General features: G+C 41.9%; 2 protein-coding genes across 3 annotated transcripts in view; one reads left to right on the top strand and one right to left on the bottom strand.

The window, feature by feature from the left end:
• The window catches only part of STK26 (serine/threonine kinase 26), a 57,802-nt gene extending 55,792 nt beyond the window's left edge, over positions 1-2,010 (top strand). Inside the window, exon 12 of the mRNA XM_079765871.1 lies at positions 283-2,010. Within this exon, the coding sequence (XP_079621997.1) occupies positions 283-307 (25 nt within the window). The 3' untranslated portion in view covers positions 308-2,010. The remainder of the gene's footprint in view (positions 1-282) is intronic.
• A 2,023-nt stretch (positions 2,011-4,033) lies between these two features.
• Positions 4,034-23,613, bottom strand: part of FRMD7 (FERM domain containing 7) — a gene marked incomplete at both ends in the record, with an annotated part of 86,861 nt that continues 67,281 nt past the window's right edge. For both annotated transcript variants that reach the window (XM_079765860.1, XM_079765861.1), the window contains 7 exons: positions 4,034-5,119; positions 6,139-6,214; positions 6,346-6,414; positions 10,088-10,251; positions 11,634-11,729; positions 13,373-13,520; positions 13,707-13,821. In XM_079765860.1, the coding sequence (XP_079621986.1) occupies positions 4,034-5,119; positions 6,139-6,214; positions 6,346-6,414; positions 10,088-10,251; positions 11,634-11,729; positions 13,373-13,520; positions 13,707-13,821 (1,754 nt within the window). The remainder of the gene's footprint in view (positions 5,120-6,138; positions 6,215-6,345; positions 6,415-10,087; positions 10,252-11,633; positions 11,730-13,372; positions 13,521-13,706; positions 13,822-23,613) is intronic.

Here is a 23,613-nt window from a genome sequence, read left to right as displayed (position 1 = left end):
CTTTAGATCTGATAAAGCCTACTTGTACTTATAACCTAAAACTCCTTAGATTTTAATGGAAAACTCCCCCCTCTTACAATTTTTAAAAAATTCAATTGCCAGTTGTAAAATCAAATGTGGAAGGGATTTTTGAACTTCTTTAAATTTTTAACATCTACATGTTAGGATTCAATGGAAAGGATTTAGTTTGCTGAATCTGTTTCTTTATTGTAGATTTCATACAGATGTGAAATATAAACATGCATAGTTGTATATCAATAAAAGTTTTTCTTAATTTTGTAGGTGTTCAGCAGATGAATCCCCCTAAGAAACTTAATATTGGCTTTCATTTCATGTGGACTCAGAGAAACCCACCAAAGTTACTTCAAGCTTAACAATGTTTAACTCATGAGCTCCATGTGCCTTTTGGATCTTTGCAACATTGAAGATGTGAAAGAAGCTATTCAACTATTTTGTGATGGTGTTTATCATTTTATATTTTAAAGAGATTATTTTGTAAGGAATAACTTTTAATACTATAGTTTCATCTGTTTTCTAGTAAATGTTGAGATACAGTTTTGCTTTTAGATATCATTATTAAGTTAATAGGATGAATACCTTTCATGTTTTGATCTTTAGTTAACTATACACTGATGAAACATACAGGTCTTTTAAAGTCATTCTAAATATTCAACTTTTGTAAATCATCAAACCTCAAAAAGCTTTTTTTAAAAAAAATACAAGCATGTTCTAAAAATTACTGTTGGTGGAAGGTGCAAACAAGTCATACCATATTAAAAGAGAAGTTTTTAATAAACTCTTGGAAATGGTACCTGGAAAAGTATTGACTCTTCTACAAAGTTGGTATGATATTCCAGGTAGCTCAATGACGATCACATTAAAGAGCCCTGTGTTTAAAGCATTTATGGGCAACATGTAGCAACAGGGGTACTTCTTGGTGTGCAGTATTTACCTTCTCTTTTAGAAGAGGAAATTAACCCTTATTTAACATGGTTGAGGATTTAATGCAACACCAAGTAATACTGTAGGAATTAGTCTTCATTTTTAAAATCTTCAATTCAAATAGCATATTATATGCTTAGATTTGGGGAGCTTAAAAAGCTGCTCTTCGTGTGATTAAAACCTGATCAACAGGTAGGAATATAATTTACACCAGCATATTTTTGTCATGGTAGTAAAATATGCTATAAACTATTTATACATTTTTTCTCTTCATAATTATCCAGTACATAAGCATAATTTGTTCATTTTTGAAAGGGTATTTAAATAGGCATTTTCTGGTTCATATGAAAGTAACCATAGTACAGGATGATTTTTATCTGTACAAAGGTAAGTTAGACTGTACAGTTAATTTTCAGTTATATTTATGGTACTGTTATGTGGGTAATACCTTTTTTAAGCCCAGTACTAGTATATATATTATGCCTGCCTAAGTTCTGAACTGTAGTTGTAGAATTATTGATACTATTTAATTTTGATGGTTGATGTTTTATTATTTGGAACTGCACAATTTTGTTTTTGCACAAAAGTCATTTTTAAAAATCTGAATAATTGCCAAATATTAGAAGAAAGATATTCTTCAAGTAAAGAATATAGTTTTTAATCAAAGTGGCCATTACCTCCTCTTTTTGTAACAAGACAAGTTTTTGTCATGTCATATGCCAAGAAAATTCTTTTCATTGGTGCCTGTACTTTAACAATTACTTTTAACACATTGTATTTTCAAGTAATGGCTCAGTTAAAGTTTTCACCTTTTATGTAACTGAAACTCAATTACATTTTATAATCTGTAGAGGTCAGGAAATAAATTTGCCACTCATATCATGAGTTAAAAGAATATTTTTATAAAAGTAAAAGCAACCAATTTATAAATTGATTATTTGAAACTTTACACCACAACTGCATCATAAATATAAATTGTATTGCTTATTCATTGTAGTTATTAGTCCTGTAAACTGTTTCTAGGTGAAGTGTACTCCAGTGTTTGAGGGGGATAAAATAAATATTTAAATTTTCTGGTCCTCAATGTTTATTTTCTTGAGGAATGTATGGTGTGGTATTTTAATTGTTTCAAATCATTTCCCCGTTGTCCTTTAATTTGTTGTGGGAATTTTAATACTAATTGGGACCTAAAAGATATTATTCATATTTTATTAAGCATTGATTATAGCTACAGTGAATATATGTCCTCATTTCCACCTTCTATCCTAACAAAATTATTAACAGAGTACTCTTTCACTCAAAAATGTTCTAGGTTGGACAATAAATTATATGTTTCCTCTGATTATAGTTTTTATTAGGAAATCTCAAAGATTTGAATCCTATAGTTCTCTGGGGAAAGCAAACTTTACAAAGACTTATAGAAATTGAAACAAGGAACAACATATAAGCCTAAATGAATTTGAGTTTTTCCTAGAGGAAAAGTCAAAGGTGAACTTAATATAGGTTTGAGGATGTTTAGGATTAATGTATAGGTGATTGGACTTCAATAGTGGGGTGGGCAAAATTAGGTTTACATTTGTGAGTATGTGAAACACAGAGTTAATAAAGCTATTGTAATAATCAAAACCTGCATGTCTTTTTCCATACAAACAACTGTAAACATACTTTTGCTCATCACTGTATATTCTTATTATAAACTATCTATTCTATACTTGTAAGTTACTGGACACAATTTCAGGAGCAGGAAAGAAAGTGCTAGAATATGGGAAAGGGGTAAAGGAAAGTATATTAAAAGGAATTTTTCTGATGTAAAGACTAGGAGAATAAGGAAATTATTCTATCCATCTTTTCTCTATTAAGTAATATATCAAAATAGCTTGCTTATATAATTGCAACATTTTTAAAGTTAGTACTTAACATTATCTTATATGCTTTACTCAAAATTAAATTCAGTAAACCAAAAGATGTTCTTAAATAGAATGCTATGCCTTCCAGAGGGAATAGTAGAAAAGTTCTGAATGGGTTAAGAATAGACTTTTGGTTTATTAACTCAGTCTGCTTTTAGTACTATCATTTTTTTTCAGCTATCCTAATTCTACCACTTCTTTATCCATAACTATACATTTTCACTGGCCTCCCTCCTTTCACTTCTACAGTCCTTTTCTTAGTAACATGCTAAAACCAATCACTCTTGAAATTTATTAAAACAAAAGGAAGATAATACAGCATCTTTAATAAATGGATTTCAGTCATTCTCTGTTAAAATACTATTCATCTCATTTCCTTGCCTACATACATGCAACAAGATATAGCAAAAAATAAAGTCTTGCAGGAGATTAAACAAACCAACAGTTAGCTTTTCTCTTCCACTACATAAAATAGATAGTTAAGAATAGAGAAGTAATAAATTAAACATTATTATATCCTCAGCAGGCATATATCTGGGTTTAGAAATGTATTAATTCATTCATTTCTAAGGATTAGAATTTTGCCCAGTCCTAGATAAATTATAAACTTGTGGCTGTTGAGAGAATCTATGACATATCTTGTTCCTAATCTTCAGGAGGGCCATGATCCCCCTACCATATCTTATAAAAATTGAAGTTCTTTACATATTACAGGACCATTTTTACTGGGCCTCACACATATAGTGAGGACTGAAACCTTTAGTCATAGTACTATTTAAGAACAAAATGACTAACACAGTCACGATCTACTAAATCACTAAACGACATAAGAAGCCAATTCTATATTGCAACCCATGCTGTCACCATTCTTCAGTATTAAGGAGCCTGATCTTCATTTATAATGTCTCTATGGGGAAATGTGTCATGGAGATGACAAATACCCACCTCACTTCACCACAGTGCTAATGAGGAGAGGGCATGTTCCACAGTTCTTTTGGAGTAGAAGAGTAGAAGTTGATAAACAAGGCAGCATTTCAATCTTTCATAAGCCACGTGCCTAAACTTCAAAGATTCCCTAAATACCAATGAATAGAAACTAAGAAAATGGTTTATGCAGAAGGTTCCTTCTTTTTACCTAAGTTGGTAACAGAACTGGTCCAAATATGGTCACAGAGTTTACACTTTTAAGCTAAAAAGTAATTACATGGTTTTAACAAAGTCCTGTCTTCAGTTGTGGTATTGGAAGAAACATTTTCATCTTCTTCATCTAGCTGTAGACTACCAGAAGACAAGCGAATTCTGGCCATGGGTGACCTCATTCCTTTACCATACAAAGAGTAATAGTCTGGTTTAAGAAACTCTGATTCAGAATCACTGGATTCATTAGCTACACACCTTTCTGCTGCTCCCTGATCCATTAGAACTGTTGGAAACTCCTGCTCTGCAAACATATGAGTAAACAGGTCAGCTTTACAACTCAGAGCAGGACAAGGCCCTAAAGGTCTAAATTCTGACCCAAAAGGAAAACGGATAGTTTTCATGTCTGATTGGCTGTGGGAGCGTTTAGGGAGTTGCTCTTGAATATTATATGCAAATGCATCTTCTAAATCTGGGTCTTCTAGATCTACATTGATGTTGCTCCTACCACTTGTCCTATCCATAGTTTCTTGGAGTTCTTGACAGTCTTGCTGAAAGCTCTTCATTCTGATATTCCTTGGGCTTCTTTTGGCTGGCTTCATTGCAGTGGATTCTAGACAGCTGCCTAGCTTTTCCCTTTCCTCTACCATAATTGGAGACCATCTGGGCACCTGGGATGGTTTGTCCATATAAAAAAATATTTGAGGAGGCATAATATCAACCTGCTGACCAGTACAAGGAATATACGGCACATCTGTGTATGTTAGCCTCCTTGCTGGACTCACTTTGCTTGTAAGGCCAGAAGATGTGTTCATGTGATTGTCAGCAAACTTACAGCTTGTTCGGAAGGAGCTTAGAGGACTTCTTTCCTCAAAGTAGACTCTAGAATCAGTGTCAGGATCAAGGTCAGTGTTAAAGACAGGATCAGTATTAAAAAAAGAGAAAGAGGAACTGCTTTGCGATTGATATAACAATGTAGGATCTGCCTCTGGTTTGGAACGCTCCAGCTCTGCTGCAAATGTCACCTCCAATGCAGAGTTTCTCCTCCTACTGTCTAGCACAGGCTCAGATGCGTGCACTCCATTCACATTTCGGTAGTACCCACTGCCATATGCTAGTCTCAAATCTTCCACCTTGAGAGAAAGGACATGTTGGTAAAAGAAGGAAAAAGTCATTTGGTTGGGAGGGATCAGGAATCTAAATTAGCCTTAAGTTTTGCAAAGGTGATTGTTCACAAAGTTATTTCAAATCATCTTCTATTCCAGGTTTGATAAATATATTCAGAAAGGGTAATAACTTGTACCATATCCCAATTCATGTGCAAAAAACACACATGACACTATCCTTTCTCAGTTCCATCCCACTCTCGGGCTCCAAGTTCTCTATGTACTTCAGCCAGAATTGTACTTCAAGCAGTATGGTTTAGTACCTATATCAATGATCCAGGAGTTCTGACTTCTCTCCTGGCTCATTGCTTTGTGACCTTAGGCAAGTCTTCTAACCTCACTGTTCCAGCCTCCTGCCTATTTTCTGTAAAATGCTGAGGAGGAGGCCTATGACTGGCATGAGAGGGTCATATATTATATGGTACCTTTCAACATTATACCTTTGTGATGCTTTTCAGATAAAAACTGCCTCTGATTTGAATGAAGACATAAGAGTTTATGAGACTTATAATTATTTTTTTGTGAGAGCAAAAGACAAATTAACTTGGTTCATACTATAACACTCACATGAAGCCATCATTTCAGTTTCAGGATAATAGTACTTTGTTCTTAAATTGAGTTACAAAATTATACAGCAAAAGTACTTTAAAACTTTAACCCAACATCTTATAGTTTCCTCTGTGCCTTAAGTTTTTATAGGTAACACAAAGCCATATATATTCATTTCACTCTACATTTTCAACATGTTAGCATTACATATTGCAATTTAAGCCAGATCCTTCCAGTCTATAAGATACACACCAGTGGTCGTGTACTAAATGATCTTTTATTGGCTGGAAAGATTGAGCTGACAGACCTCCATGGAAGGCTAACCTACTAAAACACAGTAACTGTGAGATTCTGGCAGAATCAATTCTTGGAAGCTTTTGAAACAACACATTACACTTATCTAAAAAAAAAAAAAAAAGCATTTTCAGAAACCTTACTTGTTTTGAGACATCAGAGAGGAGATCTGGTGAGGACCTGCACTGTCGTTCATGGTACTGAGATGGGTAATGTTTCCTGAAATTGCCAAATGAAGAATGTATTGAAATGGTGTTTATGTGAATATAGGATACATATAAATCTCTAAATTCAACTCAAATTGAACATGAAAGAGAGAGAGAGAGAGAGAGAGAAACAAAACCATGTACCTTTCAAATGGCAAGCTCTTCAACTTCCCTTTCCCCCCATATTCCAAAAGTTGCCTTTGGGTTCTTCCACTATTATAAGAAAAAGAGAAACATTTTATTAATGCTAGTTGTAAGTGAATAGGCTACTAAAACTCAAAAGCCTCATTAATTGTTAAAATATTGAGAGTCTGGATGAATAACATATGTCATAAATCTTTGACCAGCATATTAATGATAATACCCACTTAACTAACCAGCAAGCATAGAGCAACCTCAATTACTCAGATCCCAGAAAATTTAAAAAGCCTCTGAACAGGGCTCTATAACAGTTAAAAATTCTGGCCTTGGAAATAATATGCTTTATTTTTATAGTCATTTTCTCTACTTCCAAATTTACAAAGAATTTCTAATGATGCTATTTTACTAGTTTCCTAACCCATGACAGAAGAAAAACAGCTAATTAAACAGTAGAAGAGGGTTGCTTCAGTCAGACATACACTAGCAAAAAAGCCAAATGACTGCTGGAAGAAACACAAGAGCCAAAAAAGAAACCACAAGAATAATAAAACCCAACAATTCTGGGCCATTTATCACTGAGATACAGGGTCTGACATGTGTCCCCCACCCTGAGGCCATCACCTTACTAGAGCAGCCTGCAGATGATAATAAGTGATATATATAATTACTTAGGCCATTTAAAAAGACAAAATATTATCAGTATCATCTGTTTAAGAAGGTGGGGAATTATAGAATACATTTTGGAAAGATTCCATCAAAATTATGTATGCTTAAAAAAAAAATCTCGAGAGAAACCAAGATGGCAGCATAGGTAAACACCTGAACTTGCTGCCTCGCACAACCACTTCAAAACTACAACTAAAACACAAAACAGACATCATCCAGAACCACAGGAAGACTGGCTGAGTGGAAATTCTACAACGAGAAGGAAAGATAAAAGCACACTGAGACTCAGAGGAGGTGCGGAAGTAAAGTGCGGAGGTATGGAGGCGAGCGTGTAGAAAGGGGCTGGCAATTGAGGACACTGCTGTCTTTTTCAATCGGGAGGGAGACACAAGCTCCTGACTGCTCTGAACTCCAGTTCCGGGCGAGATTCTGGGGACCCAGACTCATACGGGGAGAAACTCGCATCGGGCCAGAACACAAGGGCAGCTTTCTCTCAGAGGTGCTTGCACCGATTACCGCGGGACACTGAGACCCGGGGGCCTCTTAGGGCAGGGATGAAGGTCAGCCATTGCTGTTTGCACTGCCCTGTTGATTCCCTGAGACCTCTCCCCACCCAATTTACAACTCCACCCCAGCTGTGCGCTGAGGCTTTTGCATATGAATGGACTGGCCCTTTGCAATCTAAAATTACCTAAAAAACTGCAGCTGGGTCAGAGAGCCCCAGAACTTCCAAAAGAAGGCCCAAGGCTCCACAGCAGCTTTCATTGCTTCACAGCTGGGCCTCATCTGGGCACCTCCAAATCCCAAACAAAGAAGAGGAATCTGCAGATCTCTCTATAGCTCCTGCTGGGTGGCCTCAGGCAGAGGCTAAATTTACACCTCCTTGGAGATCCAAGAGCCAGTGTACCAGTGGTCAGAGTGGGACCATCCAGATTACAACTCCTCAGTTCCATAAGGGACACACTCGGGGCAGACTCAGTGAGCAACAAAGCCCCACTGAAGCAAGTCTTGCCCCATAAGGGTGTCTCCAACACAGAAGTTCTCTCATCTTAGACACAACTGATGCTCACAGCCAATTGGCCTAGAGGTCAATTCCTCCCAGTGATACCAACAACAATCAAGGCTTAACTGCAATAAGACTGTGCACACAGCCCACAAAGGGGTGCACCAAGAGTGACCACCTCAGGTAATTGGGGAGGCTAAGCCATTGGGCCCTATAGGACACCTAGCACACAAAGCCACTCTATCAACACAGGGAAGCAGCCAAAATGCAGAGGCAAAGAAACATGTCACAAATGAAAGAAATGGAGGAAAGCAAACTACTGGACATAGAGTTCAAAACCACCATTATAAGGTTACTCAAGAATTTTCTAGAAACCTCTGAGAAATTTAGTGAGACCCTCAAGGATATGAAAAAGGACCAACTAGAAATTAAGCCTACACTGACTGAAATAAAGAATAATATACAGATATCCAACAGCAGACTAGAGGATCCCAAAAATCAAGTCAAAGATATGAAATATGAAGAAACAAAAAACACCCAACTGGAAAAGAAAAAAGAATCCAAAAATATGAAGACAGTGTAAGGAGCCTCTGGGACAACTTCAAGTGTACCAACATCCGAATTATGGGGGTGCCAGAAGAAGAGAGAGAGCAAGAGCAAGATATTGAAAACCTATTTGAAGAAATAATGACAGAAAACATCCCCTACCTGGTGAAAGAAATAGACTTACAAGTCCAGGAAGCGCAGAGAACCCCAAACAAAAGGAATCCAAAGAGGACCACACCAAGACACATCATAATTAAAATGCCAAGGGCAAAAGACAAAGAGAGAATATTAAAAGCAGCAAGAGAAAAACAGTTAGTTACCTAAAAGGGAGTACCCATACGATTGTCATCTGATTTCTCAACAGAAACTATGCAGGCCAGAAGGGAGTGGCAAGAAATATTCAAAGTGATGAATAGCAAGAACTTACAACCACGATTACTCTACCCAGCAAAGCTATCATTCAGAATTGAAGGTCAGATAAAGAGCTTCACAGATAAGAAAAAGCTAAAGGAGTTCATCACCACCAAACCAGTATTATATGAAATGCTGAAGGGTATTCTTTCAGAAGAGGAAGAAGAAAAAGGTAAAGATAAAAATTATGAACAACAAATACATATCTATCAACAAGTGAATCTAAAAATAAAATGAATAAAAAATCTGATGAACAGAATAAACTGGTGAATATAATAGAAACAGGGGCATAGAAAAGGTAGTGGACTGACAATTCTCGAGTGCCTGGGGGTGTGGGGGGTGTGGGAAGAGACTGGACAAAAATCGTACACCTATGGATGAGGACAGTGGGGGGGTAAGGGTAGAGGGTGGGGTGGGAACCAGGTGGAAGGGAGCTATGGGGGGGGAAGAGGAACAACTGTAATAATCTGAACAATAAATATTTATTAAACATAAAATAGAAATCTCAGCTCTTACTGGAGCAGGTCTCCACTATTTGAAAAATCCCTTATGGGAAGCATTTGATTAGAATATTTTTCTCTTAGCAAGGAGTTTTAAAAGGTTTTTCCAAAGAATTCCTAGTTTTGTGTCTTCACCTAGAGACAAGATCTTATTTAGATGTTGCTTCAATTTCTCCAAGGTGTTACCTGTAATAAGGAGCTTCTACTGCAATATTGCTCAAACTTTTTAATCTCTTGGCCCTTTCGTGCTTACTCACACTATCTTTTGCCTAACTACCGCCAAAAGAATGTTATTGAGCTTTCTTTTCCATGACTTGCACATAAGTTGTATATAAGCAAAGCAATAGGTTCATTGAATATATTTTCTCAAACTGCATTTGTCCCCTCATCCTTGCAGAATTCTGATCTAACCCCTTAAGTAAGATGTTTCTCTCCCCCTGCCTCCCAATTAGAAAATATTGACTTAATATGTCACACAGAGAATGAATAGTAAAGAGTATCATTGTTTAAGTGATTGAAATGAATTCTTTATTGCTTCTATAATTCATACTTCTCCTACTGCCTTCCATTTTATTGAAAATTTGTGTGTATAATTTGCCTATGTGTAATATTAAATTACCTATAGCGGAAACTGGAACCCTTGCTGCAGAGTAGGGTTTTGGGCTTTGATTTGGGCTCTTCAGAGAGTCTGAAGAAAGCATGGTATTCCACACAAGTCTTCCAGAAAGCCTTACAGACATCTCGGCTGGCCATGGTGAACTCCAAGGTGTCCTTGCACAACACCTGTGTAAACCAAGTTCCATCAAGCAAAATAGCCTTCAAGATTATAAAGACCTTCAAATCCCAAAGCCTTCCAAACTATTGGTCCAGGTGCCCATGCAGCTCATGATTTCCCACTTGGCTCCCTATAAGCTTCACACCTACTGAAACCAAATTATTGGCAACCTTCCGAGGAACAGCCAGGGCCACTGCTCAAAAACAGAGCCTTCTCTAAGAACCAAATTTTACCTTGCACACCCCACTCACCTCAAACATTTTTACCTCTTCTTTTCTGCCAGGAACATTTTTATGAAGTTGTAAATTAGGTTAAGATGAACACTAAAGAGTAACCTTTCAAGGTAACGAATTATAAATGACCAACAGGAAAGGGGAGTGGGGAGGAGATTTCCATATAGATGATAGGCTTTGTAGTATGATTACAAGTATATGAATATTTTTTAATATACCAGCCAGAAGCACTTCTTCCTCTCTAAGATGCCTTGTTCTATGATAGTTTGTATTTTTCATTTAGCATGTTCTAATCTGTTCTGGGGGAGGCTTAGCCTTTCAGACATGAAAGTCAAGTTTTTTTCTATTCCCTTAATACACTATATACCCTCATTTTCCCATACATGTGTGTAGCCATATTTTCAGCAGCCTCCCCCCCAACTTTGATGGTGCCTCCCATCTCTTATTCCTTCCCATGTTCCTATATACAATCCTGGGATTCTCCATAAGCTTCAAACTGGATACAGTCTCCTTATGATTCTATATAAGGCTAAGATCCAGAGAATGAAGCCCAAACTACTGGATGTTCTGTAGGTAAAAAAAAAAAAATTAATGCATATTTGCTTTATAGTCATAAAAGAACATCCTTTCTAGCACCTTTGTCTTACCCTGTACAATGCAGCCTTGACCAATAGTTGTTTCTCTTGCTTAATATACACCTAACACCAACATCCTGCTTTTGTAAACTGTAGGTGTTCAAATATTTGGCATGTAGTAGGTGATCGATTATTTTTGCTTAAGGAAAGAAGATGAAAATACTTTGTAAAATGGAGCAGAAAACAGAACAAATATGTCCATAGTCCTAGATCTGATCACATCTATTTGACTTATCAGATCCCTGAAAAATGGTTTCTAAGGAAACTTGTCTTTCATCCCAACCACCACATTTTCCTATTACTTTATTCATTCTAAATTGCCAGTAGGATTTCTTTGTATTTTGCCTTTAGTAAAAATATGACTAAGTAAAGCTCTGATTTATTTATGTAGAGTCAAAAGAGGGAGCACATCACCCCTCAGGGCCAGCTAGCTTTCACCATTCACATTCAAACTATTTGCAGAAACAACCAAGAAATACCAGGTAAACAGAAAGTCATAGAATTTATTAGAAAGCTACTTACCAAGATGTTGGCGTGAAGTTTGATGAGAAAATGCTTTCTCTTAAAACTCAACTTGCGGATTTTAGCCCAATTGAAAGTATTAATCTTTGTATTTCCCTATAATTAAATACATGGAAGATTTCAGGGAGATGAATATCATCACAAGCTGGTTTATAAGACAATGCAAACCTGTTAGAAAATGTATGTCATGAATGAGACTACCCTTGATCTATTTCTTACACAGACTGATCCTGCTGTACTTGATAGAAGCTATAGCCAATGAAGGCATTACAGGTGGGTCACAAGCCCTTTTCACATGTTACTTAGCACCCCATACTTCTTCTAGCACAAAGCACATCATGTTTGCTTATAATTACTTGCTTCATTATCTGTCTTCCCTCTATTAGAATGCAAGTTCCACAAGGTCAGGATCATTACTATTTACCTCTGTAGCTCTAGTCCCTGGGACAGAGTGAATGCACAATAAATATATTTATAGAAAGATGAATAAATAGATTGCTGCCCAACTCTGTAAATACACTCAAATCCATTGAATTGTATAGTTAAAACATATGAATTTTGTTGTATGAAAATTATGTATTGATAAAGACAGGGTATTTTTTGTTTTTATTTTTGTTTTTGTTTTAAGAAAGAATAATGCAATGAAGAACACACAGAAGGTACTCAATACTAAGTATTATTTGACTGGATTTGAGTAAGACAAAATAGACCAGCTATATTGTTCCCAGCTATCCACAGAAGTATTCACACTGAAAGGCATCACAACTAACATTACAGCCATGCACACCTACCCTCCCCATCTGCTCCCATACAATAGAAAATACCAAAGATCATGGGTTAGAGTGGAATGGTTAAAATTCCTTCCTGGGTGAACAGGTATGCCTGTGATCCATTAGTCTTTTACCCATCAATGTGACTCTCATACTCTAAAGTTTACAACCAAATAAATGAGAAGGCAAAGATTATTTTAGCTGAATCTGTACCTGACCTGCTTTGTGATGTAATTCAGTGCTCTAATTTGATCCTTAGGGTCAGTAGGTCTGTGGTTAGTCCTTCCTCTCTCAAATGTGATTTGTTACCAAACCTTCCTAGGTATCTGCTTTTCATTTCGAAGTTTAGGCAAGTGTTCTTGAACCTTAACGTAGATCTAAATTCATTGAATATTCACAGATGTGAGTAGACCTAATAGATTAAAAAATATGCTGAAAAAAATAGCTTTTGTCCAAGTTCTGTAGAGTGAGGATTAATGACAAAGAGAGCCATGAGTTTGTTTCTAGCCTAAAAAACAAAAGTTCTGGGTAAAGATGAGCCAGTAAACAGCAACAATTCCCTATTGGCTGACACTGGGTGCCTCCAATAAAACCAGTAACTGAATGAGAACACCACATTTTGGGACCTTTGAGTTGTTTTTGGTTAATTTGTCATAGTGTAAGGTTTTAGGATGCCAAAATCCATATTCTTTACTTAAGAGTCTTAAAGTTCCAAAGATGCTCTTGACTTCCTCTCTCAACCATGCTGGCCTGACCTAATATGTGAGTTTTTTAGAACAATCAGGTATAGACTGCAAATGGAAGCAAACCACATTGAAGGGAGAAGACTGGCCCAAAACACTTCTAAGCATCACCTCTCTTTCTGAGTGGTAGTAAGACTAAGGGGCTGGATCACCTTGGGAACAGACACTAAAATTTGACCCAAGATAACTCCCAAAGCTAAAGGACTTCAAAGGAAATAGTTGTTACCCGTAACACCAATACTCCCATGTGAGCAACAGCCAGGTGGATTTGCATCCCTTCACCATCACTGGCAGGTTGAGGCCTGATGCCATACATATCCAACTTCCTTGCTATGTCCAATAGCAGAATGTCAGATTCAGCTGGGCTCCTGCCACTGCAAGGGGAAAGAATTTATGAGCCTAATAAATGTGACAAGAATGACAACTTCACCCTGAGAGCATGACGAGTTCAGTGTTTTCTTGAGCCTCAAGCTTCTCTGACTGAAGGGTTTGCTTTTAAATCTGTCCTCAGCTGCAGTGTTCCCTGCTGGTGAAAACAGGTGCCAGTTAAAAGTACTTACATGTGCTTCTGATGAAAGTGCACGATCTTACTCTCTAAACAGTCTTGGTTCGGTAAGTACCGGGTTTGTGACAGATGTTTCCTCTCTGTTTCTTCATGAAAGTCTCCTAGTTCTGCTGCATAATAGAAAAGTGACATTTTTTTTTCACATTACCATAGAGGAGTTAAGCAATGGAGCACCCAGAAGACTCTCTGACCTCCCCCAAACAGTCCTTTCTTTGCAGCCAATGCAGGCCGAGGCCTCCCATCCCATGCTTTATGTCTATTTAGGGGGGCAGGGGAGAGGTCTAACTGGTTCTTTTTCAAATAAGAAGCAACGGGTTGTTATGAAGTCCCTGTATAATAACTCACAGAGACAAGGTAAGTCTTAAAGGCTACAGGATCACAGATGAGTATTTTGTTGTTTTCTTCTCCTACATTCGGTTCATGGTTTCTTTTACATCTACTCAATCCCTGTTATCAGTTGAATTGTATCCCAACCCCTCTCAAATTCATATGTTTATTTAATATATTTTATTGATTTTTTACAGAGAGGAAGAGAGAGGGATAGAGAGTTAGAAACATCGATGAGAGAGAAACATCGACCAGCTGCCTCTTGCACACCCCCTACTGGGGATGTGCCCACAACCAAGGTACATGCCCTTGACCGGAATCGAACCTGGGACCCTTGAGTCAGCAGGCCGACGCTCTATCCACTGAGCCAAACCAGTTTCGGCTCAAATTCATATGTTGATATGCCATTCCCCAGAACCTCAGAATGCAACTGTGTTTGGAGATAGGCTCTATAAATGAGTGATTTAAGTTAAATGAGGCAGATGTGTGTCCACTAATCCAATATGACCAGTGTCCTTATAAAAAGAGGAAATTTAGTCACATAGAGAGACACCAGGAATGCAGGTGCACAGAGGGAAGACCAAGTAAGGATGCATCACGTGGGTAACAATCTGCAAGCCACCGAGAGAGGCTTCAGAAAAAACCAAAACTTCAGTCTTGGAATTCCAGGCTCCAGGCTGTGAGAAACTAAATTTCTGTCATTTAAACAAACTAGTCTTTGGAATTTTGTTATGGCAGCCCCAGGAAATCAATTCAGCCTCCTAACTATGATGTAGGCCAGTCACAGAAATCTATTACTCTGGGAATCTAGTAAAACCTGAGCTATCTGTAAGCCCCAGTAGATAAATCATACTGGGAATCATTCTAGCTTTTTCAACTCACTTGCAGTTTATCTCTGATCATAGTGTACTCTTTTCTAGATGTCTCCAGTTTATTGTTAGAAACCTATATTATAGCACTATGTCTACAAAGGTAATTGAGGTATATAGGACTATCTGCCCTCACAGTAAATGGCTTCAAACTATTTTGCTTTTGAATTCTTGTGTCTTCTTTATAATTTTTATGCCTTCTCCCTCTCTGTCAGATTGATATGAATCACTTCCTGGTCATTGACTTCCCCTAAAGAGTTAGGTCTCCACTTGGTTCTAAATTGTGACTTCTAATCTACCATAAAGTGGGAACCCAAAACTAATATTCCAATTAAAATTCACATTGTAACATTTAAAAATTGGAATACAGATATCCAAACCTGTTAGCAGTTTATGAATTGTAAGAATAAATAGACTTTCCATGGAACCCTGTGGTGCTCTCCAATTGGATAAAATACATGGACAAGGGGCACCCATATTGGGTGCTAGAAAGTTATTTTCTTTTTTGTCTTGGTTTTCTATTGTGTTTTAGACAGAAGGCATATTCATTTTTAGACAAGTGAGGTCTATGTGTATGTATATTTGAAGATCACATTATAATGAAAATCTCTAACAAGTTTTTCAAAAGACCAAATCAATGACTTTATTTATTTATTTATTTATTTATTTATTTATTACCAAAACTGATAAATGTACAAATCTCTTTAAAAATCAATCAGGCGGAGATAAAACCAAGATGGCAGCATAGGTAAACACCTAAACTGCTGCCTCGCACAACAATTTCAAAACTACAACTAAAAGACAAAACGTCTATCACCCAGAACCATAGGAAAGCTGGCTGAGTGGAAGTTCTACAACTAGAAGGAAAGAGAAAAAAGCATTGAGACGTGCACAAGCGCTAAAAAGCTGAGGTATGGAGGCGTGCAAATCGGGCTGGCAGCGGGCAACTGGCTGCTTCTTTCAACCCGAAGGGAGACAAGCTCCCGATTATTCTGAACTCCAGTTTCTGGGGAGATGCTGGGGACCCAAACTCCTACGGGGAGAAGCTGGACTGTCTGCCATCAGGTCGGAAAGTGAGGGTGGCTTGCTTGCAAAGCTGCGCACAAGAATCATTGTTTATTGCGCTGGGGCGCGGGGCGCGGGGACATGGAAACTCGGAGACACAGAGACAACTGACTGGCAGCCATCACTGTTAGCCATGCCCTAGCCTAGTGACTCCCTGAGACCCCACCACACACAATCTATAAACCCACCCAAGCGGCTTTTGCATATAAATGGCCTGCCCTATCGCACCTTAACCAAACAAACTGCATCTCTGGTCAGACAGCTCCAAAACCTCCAAACCCCAAGCAAAGAGGAGAAAACTGTAGTTCTCGCTGTAGCTCCTGCTGGGTGGCCTCAGACAGTAGCTGACCTGCACCCCATTGGAGATCCAGAAGGCACTGTACCTAGTGGTCAGTGTGAGACGACACCAGATTTCAACTCCTCACAACCATAAGTGACACATTCAAGAGGCAGACTCAGCGAACACCAAAGCCCACTGAAGCAAGTCCTACCCCATAAGCATGTCTCCAGCACAGCAGTTCTTCCATTATAGACACAGTGGGTCCTCACAGCTAATTGGCCTGGAGGTCAATTCCTCCCAGTGTAACAACAGCAATCAAGGTTTAACTACACCAAGACTTTGCACTCAGCCCACAAAGGGGTGCACCAAGAGCGTCCACCTCAGGTGATTGGTGAGGCTGAGCCACTGGCCCCTATAGGTCACCTAACACACAAAGCCACTCCATCAACACAGAGAAGCAGCCAAAATGCGGAGACAAAGAAACATGTCACAAATGAAAGAAATGGAGGAAAGCAAACCACTGGACACAGAGTTCAAAACCACATTTATAAGGTTACTCAAGAACCTTCTAAAAACCGCCGAGAAACTTGATGAGACCTCTGATGAGCTTAGTGAGACCTTCAAGGACCTTAATGAAAATGCCAAAAAAAATGGAATAGGACCAGTCAGAAATTAAGCATACACTGTCTAAAATAAAGAATATACAGAAATTCAACTGTAGATCAAAGGACCCCAAGAATCAAACCAAATATCTGAAATATGAGGAAACAAAAAACACCCAACCAGAAAAACAAAAAGAAAAAGGAATCCGGCAGCAATTTAAAAAGGACATGTAAGGATTTAACCCTTTTCATTGGGTAGAGGGCCTCCTGAGAGGGCACCTGAGCATTCTATATGGGTCCCTCTTACCCTTTAGGCCAAGAGAGACCCTCTTCTCACAATTCAATTGCTCACAGCTGTTGCATGAGCTATCTGTTCATGTCGAGGTTGAAGTCTCGTGATGACTGGTGCCATGGATCTGTCTCTCACCCAGTAGGGCGAACTGAGCCCTCCCTGGAGAAGAAACCCTGGTTCCAAAAGATATGTGATCAGTGCTGGGGCCCCGCCAGCAGGCGAGGGGATCCCAAGGCAGGTGCTGGGCATGGAGGCCACGGGGGCATAGGCTACCAAGGAGACAAAACTGAACCTCACGTCACCCTGCTTGGCCCCGGAGGATGGCTGGTTAGCCAGAGACGGGTAAGATTCCTCAAGGAAGGAACAACCTAAGACAGGCACAGTCGCAGAGGGGCCATCAGGAGAGAATTTGGGGATCAACAGAGGTGGGGCACAGACCCTCACCCCCCCAACATTGCAGGGTCCTGAATCCTAGCCCCTTCTGAGGGAGGTCTCCTGCCCCCATGGCTGCTTTGTGCTTCCCATGCCCAGCTCAGATCAGGACCCAGGTGACCCACAGAGACTTGGCCGACAGCAGCTGCCCTCTCACTCCAACAAGAATTGTTTGAGTTGCCTTGTACCCATGGTGTGGGGAAGGGGGTTTACGATATCTAAATCCAGCCTACCACCAGGAATGCTCAGGACCTACTCAAGAAGGCAAATAATCCTTTCCACCAATATTTACCGGGAAAAACAAGATTATTGTTAGAGTAATAAATTTGACAGTAAAATAGTAGTCAAGTTTTCAGACAAATTTAAATTGGCTAGTTGAAACAAGTGAATATTCTAGAAAAATTAATTGTACCAGACAAAAAGGTGTTCCTAAAGAGTCAACTAAAATTTTTATTGGTACTTCATCTCATGATAAAAGTGTGCACCATATAATGAACCTAAAACAGTTATATTATAGTGCAAAAAATTAAAATTTAAAAGCCATCGAGAATACATTATAAAATTTTCAAAAGCCTCCTAACATTTAAATCAAAAAAGGAGGGGATAGTAGAGGAATATCATGTAAGGAAAAATATCCTGTAAGTAAATTACATCTAGAAAATTAATACTTTAGAAAATTAATTGTAAGGCTAAAAGCAAGACACCCATGAAAAACACACAAGGTGACAAAACAAGCCAGAGGAAAATCATTTGGGCAAAATTTAAAAAGGATCCCCAGTCAAATTTATAGAAAATATTCCTTTATTAACCTTTGGTCGAGAATATGTTTGTATATTTTCAGAAAACAACTCTGAGACCATGTGGATTCCAGCAAGAGAGGAATCGACAGGACTACTCCAGCCATGAAGACAGAAGAGAAGCAGTCCAGAGACGGAAGACGCTGATGTGGCCTTCCCATACTAGCAGTTAGCAGCTGTGCATCACTGCAGATTGCCCAGGACCAAACCGGACAGAGTTGGACCTGCATTACCACCATTTGTCCACCATCCAGAACTGAAATGTCAGTGCTGACATGTACACATAAGGAACTGTTGGACATTGAAATTGGGTCTCAAAAGAACTGTTGGCCCAGAAAGAAACTCACTACACACTGATTCATTTGCCTGTCACCATAACCATTATTGCTTGTCTCATTTTCGGTTCTTATAAGTGTATTTCTAATAGCACATGATCTCACTCATCTAGGGGAAATAATGAACAACATAGACTGATGAACAAGAACAGACCCAGAAACAAGGAGGCATGGATCAGACTGTCGGGCCTCAGGGGGAGGGTAGGGAAGGGTGGGGGTAAAGGGGGAGATCAACCAAAGGACTTGCGTGCAGGCATATGAGCCTAACCAGCGGTTAAGGACAACAGGGGGGTGGGGGCATGTGTGGGGAGGGGTGTGGGATGGGAATGGGGGGACGAGGACAAATATGTGATACCTTCATCAATAAAGAAATTTAAAAAAAAAAGAAAAAGAAAAAGGAATCCAAAAATATGAAGATAGTGTAAGGAGCCTCTGGAACAACTTCAAGTGTACCAACATCCGAATTATGGGGGTGCCAGAAGAAGAGAGAGAGCAAAATATTGAAAACCTATTAGAAGAAATAATGACAGAAAACTTCCCCCACCTGGTGAAAGAAATAGACTTACAAGTCCAGGAAGCGCAGAGAACCCCAAACAAAAGGAATCCAAAGAGGACCACACCAAGACACATCATAATTAAAATGCCAAGGGCAAAAGACAAAGAGAGAATCTTGAAAGCAGCAAGAGAAAAAAAGTTAGTTACCTACAAGGGAGTACTGACACGACTGTCAGCTGATTTCTCAACAGAAACTATGCAGGCCAGATGGGAGTGGCAAGAAATATTCAAAGTGATGAACAGCAAGAACCTACAACCAAGATTACTCTACCCAGCAAAGCTATCATTCAGAATTGAAGGTCAGATAAAGAGCTTCACAGATAAGAAAAAGCTAAAGGAGTTCATCACCACCAAACCAGGATTATATGAAATGCTGAAGGGTATTCTTTCAGAAGAGGAAGAAGAAGAAAAAGGTAAAGATAAAAATTATGAACAACAAAATGACAACAAACACATACCTACCAACAAGTGAATCTAAAAATCAAGTGAATAACAAATCTGATGAAAAGAATGGACTGATTAATATAATAGAATCAGGGACATAGAAAGGGAGTGGACTGACAATTCTCAGGAGGAAGGGGGTGTGAGGAGTATGGGAAGAGATTGGACAAAAATCTTACACCTATGGATGAAGACAGTGGCAGGGGTAAGGGCATGGGGTGGGGTGGGGAATCAGGTGGAGGGGAGCTATGGGAGGGGAAGAGGAACACATGTAATAATATGAACAATAAATATTTATTTAAAATAAAATACAAATCAATCAGGAACATATTGTCTCACTGAGTATATTCAAAAAATATATAAATATCAATTCTTCACAAACTCTTCCAGAAAATAAAGGAATAAATACTTATCAACTCATCCTATGAGGCCAGTATTACTCTGATACCAAAAGCAGACAAAGGCATCACAAGAAAAACAAAAAAACTACACACAGGTCAATAACCTTCATGGATACAGAGGCAAGAATCCTCAACAACACATTAGTAAAATGAATCCAGCAACATATAAAAATATCATAAAAAGATTACACATCATGACCAAGTGGGATTTATCCCAAGATTGCAAAATCAGTTCAACATGTGAAGATTAATTAATGTAACATACTATGTTAAAAGGATAAAAGAAAAAAATATTATCATCTTAATAGATGCAGAAAAAGCATTGGGCAAAATCCAACACCAATTCATGATTTAAAAAAACAATGTTCGAGAAACCAAGATGGCGGCATAGGTTAAACACCTAACCTACAGCCGGGCACAACAATATCAAAAACACAACTAAAAGTCAAAACGGACATCATCCAGAACCACAGGAAAGCTGGCTGACTGAAATGCGCACAATTAGAAGGAAAAAGAAAACCACAAGGAAAATCAGAGAAGCCGTAAAAGCTTGAGGTATGGAGACACGGGCGGAGACACGAGCCCGCGCGCGTGCGGGGAAGCCGGAGCCGGAGAGGAAGGGGCGGCTGGCCGCCTGGCTGGCGTTCTCTGGCGGGAAGGAGATAAAAGCGCCAGATTGTGCTGAACCCCAGCTCCGACTGCACTGAACCCCAGTGCCCGGCGAAACCCTGGGAAGCCGGGCTCATGCTGGGGGAGTCTGGGCTGTGGGACAGAGACACAGAGGAGCTGCGCCGGAGCCGCGCACGGGAATGTGCGCAGAGGAGGGTCTGTTGCCTGTGCCGCTGGATTGCCCTAGCGGGAAGGAGACAAAAGCTCCGGACTGTGCTGAACCCCCAGTTCCAACTGCACTGAACCCCAGTTCCGGGAAAGACCCGGGGAAGCCATGCTCATACTGGGGAAAGCTGGGCTGTAAGGCAGAGATGCAGAGAGGCGGCGAAGAGCAGAGCACCGGAGGCGCACACAGGATTGTGCGCGGAGGATGGGCTGTTGACTGTGCCGCTGAGTCGCCCTGGAGGGAAGGAGACAAAAGCGCCAGACTGAGGTGAGCCCCAATTCTGACTACACGGAAACCCAGTTCCGGGAGAGAATCTGGGAATCCAGATTCATTGGGGGAGAAACTAGACTGTTTGGCAGCGCGCGAAACTCCAGGGAGCTTTTCTCTCAGAGGTGTTTGCTGGGAGTACAGAGGGACATTGAGACACAGGAACCTCATAGGGCGGGGCTGACGGGAAGCCAAGGCGGTAGGCTCCGCCCTGTAACTCTGCCCCATCCAAGCTGAACACAGAGGCTTTTACAATTTTGCAAGTCTAGTTGAATGGGGCTGTCTCCCGGCATAGACACAGCTGATCCTCACAGCCAATTGGACTGGAGGTCACATCCTCCCAGTGTACCAACAGCAATCAAGGCTTAACAACACCAAGACTTTGCACTCAGCCCACAAAGGGGGGTATCAAGAGCGACCACCTAGGGAGATTGGGGAAGCTGAGCGATAGGGAGGCAGCCAAAAGGGGAAGACACCGAAACAGGTCACGAATATAAGGGATGCTGTAATTCCTGCTGAGGGGCCACAGGCAGTAGCTGACCTACACTCCATTGGAGACCCAGAAACGAAGGCATCTAGTGGTCGGTGTGAGATGACATCAGATTTCGACCACTCCCATAAGGGACACATTCAAGAGGCAGACGCAGTGAGCGCCGAAGCCTTGCTGCACCAAGACCCGGCACATAGGCGTGTCTCCCGCACAGCAACTCTTCCTTTATAGACACAGAGGGTCCGCATGGCCAATAGGCCTGGAGGACAATTCCTCCCAGTGACACCAACAACAATCAAGACTTAACTATACAAACAAGGACCAAGATGGAGGCATAGGGCAGAAGCCTGATTGCTGCCTACCACAACGGTTTTGAGACTACAACGGGAGAGCGGAGCGGACACCATCCAGAACCACCGGAGGGCTAACTGAGCGGATGCTATACAACTAGAATAAAAGAGAGGGGTACGCGGGATGAAGCTGATGCCGGTGACCCAAAGACCACACTTTAAAAACTACGGCTCAGGCGACACAATGGCGGCCTGGAACGTGCTCGGCGCAGTTCCCCCAGCGGTCTCCGGCTGAGGGGAAGGCTTCACTCGCTGCCGAGCACGGACAGACGAGCCCCTGGGAGACATGGGGCGGGAGACTACGCGCTTGCTGACCTCCGAGTCCTTCAAGAATCTCAACGCCCCGGAAGCGACCAGGTGCGCATGCTCGGTGACCGGCCACCGCTGCAGACCCAAGGGCCGACGCAGCCACCCCGGACCAGCCCGCCGCCGCGCACCGGGCACACCGGAGCATTGCCGAGCCCGCAGCCCAACGAGTTCTGCGGTGGCTGCCCTGGAACTCTGAGAAAATGGCCGAAGGAATTGCTGAGAGGGAATTGACCAACAGGAATTGGGATCAAGAAGACGAAACTCCGCTGGGTCCCGGATCCGGGTGAAGCCGCGTGCCCCTGGGTCCGGGTGAGGCTGGGAACTGGGTCAGGGTGAGGCTGGGCCCCGGGTCCGGGTGAGGCCACGTGCCCCTGGGTCCGGGCGAGGCCATGCGCCCCTGGATCCGGGTGAGCCTGGGCCCCGGGTCCGGGTGAGGCCGCGGGCCCCTGGATCCGGGTGAGCCTGGGCCCCGGGTCCGGGTGAGGCCGCGGGCCCCTGGATCCGGGTGAGCCTGGGCCCCGGGTCCGGGTGAGGCCGCGGGCCCCTGGATCCGGGTGAGCCTGGGCCCCGGGTCCGGGTGAGGCCGCGGGCCCCTGGATCCGGGTGAGCCTGGGCCCCGGGTCCGGGTGAGCCTGGGCCCCGGGTCCGGGTGAGGCCGCGGGCCCCTGGATCCGGGTGAGCCTGTGCCCCGGGTCCGGGTGAGGCCGCGGGCCCCTGGATCCGGGTGAGCCTGGGCCCCGGGTCCGGGTGAGGCCGCGGGCCCCTGGATCCGGGTGAGCCTGGGCCCCGGGTCCGGGTGAGGCCGCGGGCCCCTGGATCCGGGTGAGCTTGGGTCCCGGGTCCGAGTGAACCTGGCCCCGGGTCCGGGTGAGGCCGTGGGCCCCTGGATCCGGGTGAGCCTGGCCCCGGGTCCGGGTGAGACCGTGGGCCCCTGGATCCGGGTGAGCCTGGGTCCCGGGTCCGGGTGAGGCCGCGGGCCCCTGGATCCGGGTGAGCCTGGGTCCCGGGTCCGGGTGAGGCCGCGGGCCCCTGGATCCGGGTGGGCCTGGCCCCGGGTCCGGGTGGGGCCGCGGGCCCCTGGATCCGGGTGGGCCTGGCCCCGGGTCCGGGTGAGGCCGCGGGCCCCTGGATCCGGGTGAGCCTGGCCCCGGGTCCGGGTGAGGCCGTGGGCCCCTGGCTCCGGGTGAGCTTGGGTCCCGGGCCCGAGTGAACCTGGCCCCGGGTCCGGGTGAGGCCGTGGGCCCCTGGATCCGGG

Source organism: Cnephaeus nilssonii (genome assembly GCF_951640355.1).
Source record: "Cnephaeus nilssonii genome assembly, chromosome: X".
Taxonomy (NCBI): domain Eukaryota; kingdom Metazoa; phylum Chordata; class Mammalia; order Chiroptera; family Vespertilionidae; genus Cnephaeus; species Cnephaeus nilssonii.
Note: the sequence above shows the minus strand (reverse complement) of the source record. Positions and strands in the feature narration are given on the sequence as shown.